Consider the following 4155-nt stretch of genomic DNA (forward strand, 5'->3'; position numbering starts at 1 on the left):
GTTTTAGCTAAGTTCTCAAATAGTCCATTGAACATCCCATTATTATTCTCATAAGCATATATTATTTTTCATTATTTAAGTTCGTTAATGTTTTAAGAATTGAGTGATTATGGTCTCGTTAAATTCTTCCATCGAAGTACTCATCTTGATTTTAATTTTTAAGCATGTTATATTCAAGGATTATTTGGCCCTAATTTAATATCAAAAGTTTCCAAATCCAATTTTGCATTAGGATTCAAGCTTGAACAAATGGATTTTTGGTAATGCATCATTAGTCCCCTATTTTCATACATTAAAATATATATCATCCAAAAAAATTTTGAGAACTGAAAATTCATGATACAAAATTATTCTTCTTAAAAATGAAATTTATACAACTAATCTCAAGATGTTAATATGTGTCTCACATCAGAGTCATGAACCAATTGAATTCTCTGAAACCATCATTTCAACCTTACATATTAATTGGATTGGCGAGTAAATTAGAGAAATTTTGAAAAAAAATCAAAATTCCACAAATTTTCTTACTGAACTCTAAAAGTTTAAAAAATAAGATCAAAACATAAAAAAAGGCCTTATGGACACAATAAAGACATGTTTGATCCCAAAGTTGGGCTTGAACATGTATAGGCAGTGACTGTGCTCGCCAGCATTACTATCTGGGCATGTATTAATGTAGTTTGATACTTTTTTACAATTAAAATGGATACCATTTCATTCCATTTGTTTAGTTTTTTTTATTTAATTTCTAAAAAACTTGAAAGCAAGTCTCTAAAATTTCAAAAAAAAAAAATCCAAAAAATCTCAAAATTTGCTAAAACATTTTGTAACTCCTCAAACTCCCCTCAACCTACAAATGAGCCATTTGAATAGATTAATTATTCTGTGTGGACGTCGAACGCCGTTTGAAGATCAACCAGAATGTGCCACATCACCCTATGCTCGGTATCACGTGCGGCTTGATACTGCTAACATGGCGCATTATGATTGATCTCCGGATGGCATTTTGCATCCGGTCCATCACGACCTAACCCGACCGGAACAAATCCCTTCGCGTCGGGCCGCAACAAATGTTGAAAATCCAGGATCTAATTTTAGAATTTTCTTCAGACATTCTTCGAAATACAAAAGCCGTTATTCAAATAGCCATATAAAATTCAGATAATCATATAGAGCATATATCGAACAAAAATCAAATAACCGATACAGAAGAACTAAATTCATATCACATAGCAGAACATTCAAATCAGATTTCACAGAACAAATAGAATCGTACAGAATAGATTTCAAATCAGATCAAATCACATTCAATATCAGATCAATCAGATCACATATCATAGAACACATATCAGATTCCCAGACCCTGATAGAATCTCAACAGATTCTGACCCCTTATGCCTCCCTTCCCTGACACAGACAGAATCTCAACGGATTCTTGCCCCTTATGTCTCCCTTTGTGCTTATAGCACCAGAAGATAACATATATACAAATTTTGTAGAACAGAACTTGTTTTTCATATTTCCCTGACCTAGACAACGGAATCACAAAGGATTCCGGCCCCTTATAACTCCATTCTGATATCACATCACATCAAATCATTCAAATCAAAAAAATCAGATTACGTTAGAAAAATTGTCAGCGGCATAACAGCAGTATACAGAATTTACACAGAATTCATAGATTCAGAAATTCACCAAATTACCACAGATAATACAAAACAGCATTGTAAGACATTTATTGTACTGAAGTAATATTTTTCAACATCCAGATAATTCGTAGTTCGATTAAAATGCCGCAGAATCCAAAATACTCGGTAAAAATCTTCCAGAAAAAACTCAAAATGTGCACAAATATCATCTCAGAAACATATCAAAAGTTACGCAGTAAAAAGTTCGTCAGTGCGAAATGAAACCAAATATTCGCTAACAGAAATAAAATTCGAGACAGAAAAGTAGTCAAAATTCTCATTTATGAAAATTGAGAAAGGTGGAATGTGCCTTACCTCGAGCCGGTCAACTTTTTCAACTACAGCGACGGACGAAAACGGACCGAAGTTGCCCAAAAATCACTTTTTCTTCTTTTTCCTTCGATTTTCTCTCTCCTAGCTTTTCTCTCTCTTCAAAAAGATCTCATTTTCATATATATCCATGCAGATCGTCCTGGACGATCCAAAATCATCCCGGGGCTATTTACCCACTGACGAATTTTGTTCAGACGAAATAGTTATCGTTCCTGGATGAGTTGCTCTCTGGGCAAATTTCGTACGGACGAATCCTACTTCATCCTGGGACAAACTTCTCTATCACCTGATTTTGAATTGATCGTCCCGAACGAACCTGGAAGGAAAAACTTCATCCGGACGAACCTGGAAGGAAAAATGGCTTTCACAATCTCCCCACCTTCAAAAAAATGTTGTCCTCGACATTTCCAAAACTAAACTGAGTCAGAACATATATGGATATAATTGTCTCATATCCGACTCCTTCTCCCAAGTAGCTTCTCGTGCTGTTCTGTGTTTCCACTGAATCTTAACAATAGGAATTTGTTTACTTCTTAACTTACGAATTTCATAAGCCAAAATCTTTTCAGGCTCTTCCTTGTACTGCAGATTCTCCTGAATCTCCACATCATCGACGGACAGTTTCTTTTCAGAATCAGACATCCACTTTCTCAAAGAGGATACGTGAAACACGCTATATACGTCAGACATCTGATCAGGCAATAATAATCTATAAGCAGCTTTTCCAATCCTTTCAATGATTCCAAAAGGTCTGACATACCTTGGACTGAGCTTACTTAATCTTCCAAATCTGTTGACGCCTTTCATTGAATTGACTTTGACATAGACAAAGTCACCAACCTGAAATTCTACAAATATGTGCTTCTGATTATAATACTTTTATTGCCTGTCTTATGCAGCTTTCAATCTTTCTTTAATCAGATTGATTTTCTTAACAGTTTCATTCACAAAGGATGACCCCATTTCTTGTATATCTCCCACTTTAGTCAGAGCCAAAGGAGTTCTACACTTTCGGCCATACAGAGCTTCGTAAGGTGCCATACCAATACTTGACTTATAACTGTTATTATAAGCAAATTCTATCAATGGGATATGATCTTCCTAACTGCTTCCAAAATCCAAAACACATAACCTCAGAAGATCTTCCAATACTTGAATAGTTCTCTCAGACTGTCCATCAGTCTGCGAATGAAAAATAGTACTGAAATGCAACTTCGTACCCAATCCTTGTTGAATACCCTTCTAAAATCTGGAAGTAAATCATCCATCTCTATCAGATATAATCACTTTTGGCACACCGTGCAATCTGATAATTTCTTTAACATATACCTGAGCTAACTTATCCACCTGATCCGTCTGTCTGATCAGAAGAAAATATGTAGACTTCGTCAATCGATCAACAATTACCCAAATTGCATCATTTCCTTGCCTTGATCGAGAAAAACCTATACCAAAATTCATCGTTACCTCCTCCCACTTCCACTTAGGGATAGGCAAGGACTGCAAAAGACTGCCTGGTCACTGATGCTCTGCCTTCACTAATAAAAAGGCTTCGCATTTTGAAATGAACTATGCTATATCCTTTTTCATTTCAGGCCACCAAAACAAACTCTTCATATCTCCGTACATCTTACCACTTCCTGGATGAATAGTATAGCCTGAATGATGAGATTCGTACAGAATCTCTTTCCTCAGATCTCCAAACATAAGAATCCACAATCTATTCTTACAGAAAATAACACCATAATCAGAAAGTCGTAGTTCAGGTTTCTTACCAGATTCAATTTGACCAATCAACTTTAAATAGTCAATGTCTGACTTTTGAGCTTCATGGATCCTTTCTTCTAAAGAAGACTGAATATTTATCTGAGTCAACACACCAAAATCCGAACCAGCAGAAAAAATCACCTTAAACTGTAATCTCTCCATATCTCGTATCAGATACTCATCAGAGTGAGCTGAATACCTGATAATCCACAAGACTTCCGGCTCAGAGCGTCTGCTACCACATTGGTTTTACCAGGCTGATACTGAATCATCAGATCATAATCCTTGATCAATTCAAGCCATCTTCTTTGCCTCAAATTTAGATCCTTCTTGAGTAAAAACGTACTTCAAGCTCTTATGATCCGTA

The 4155-nt window shown here is 35.7% G+C and overlaps 1 protein-coding gene across 1 annotated transcript; it reads right to left on the bottom strand.

Annotated features, from left to right (window-relative positions):
- Window positions 1-2444: 2444 nt before the first annotated feature.
- On the bottom strand, window positions 2445-3482 carry LOC110113273. The gene is made up of 4 exons (XM_020845778.1): window positions 3351-3482; window positions 3154-3203; window positions 2958-3081; window positions 2445-2861 (listed from the first exon to the last, which is right to left on the bottom strand). Exons 1-4 carry the CDS (start codon window positions 3480-3482, stop codon window positions 2445-2447), a joined length of 723 nt encoding a protein of 240 aa, XP_020701437.1.
- Window positions 3483-4155: the final 673 nt, after the last annotated feature.

This window comes from Dendrobium catenatum, unplaced genomic scaffold, assembly GCF_001605985.2.
Source record: "Dendrobium catenatum unplaced genomic scaffold, ASM160598v2 fragScaff_scaffold_1237, whole genome shotgun sequence".
Classification (NCBI taxonomy): Eukaryota; Viridiplantae; Streptophyta; class Magnoliopsida; order Asparagales; family Orchidaceae; genus Dendrobium; species Dendrobium catenatum.

Coding starts and splice junctions, on each gene's coding strand:
- LOC110113273 (XM_020845778.1), bottom strand. CDS start 3,482: ATGAATTTTGGTATAGGTTTTTCTCGATCAAGGCAAGGAAATGATGCA. Junction 3,204..3,350: donor AGGTGGATAAGTTAGCTCAG/GTATATGTTAAA, acceptor TTTCATTCGCAG/ACTGATGGACAGTCTGAGAG. Junction 2,862..2,957: donor CATCCTTTGTGAATGAAACT/GTTAAGAAAATC, acceptor GTAGAATTTCAG/GTTGGTGACTTTGTCTATGT.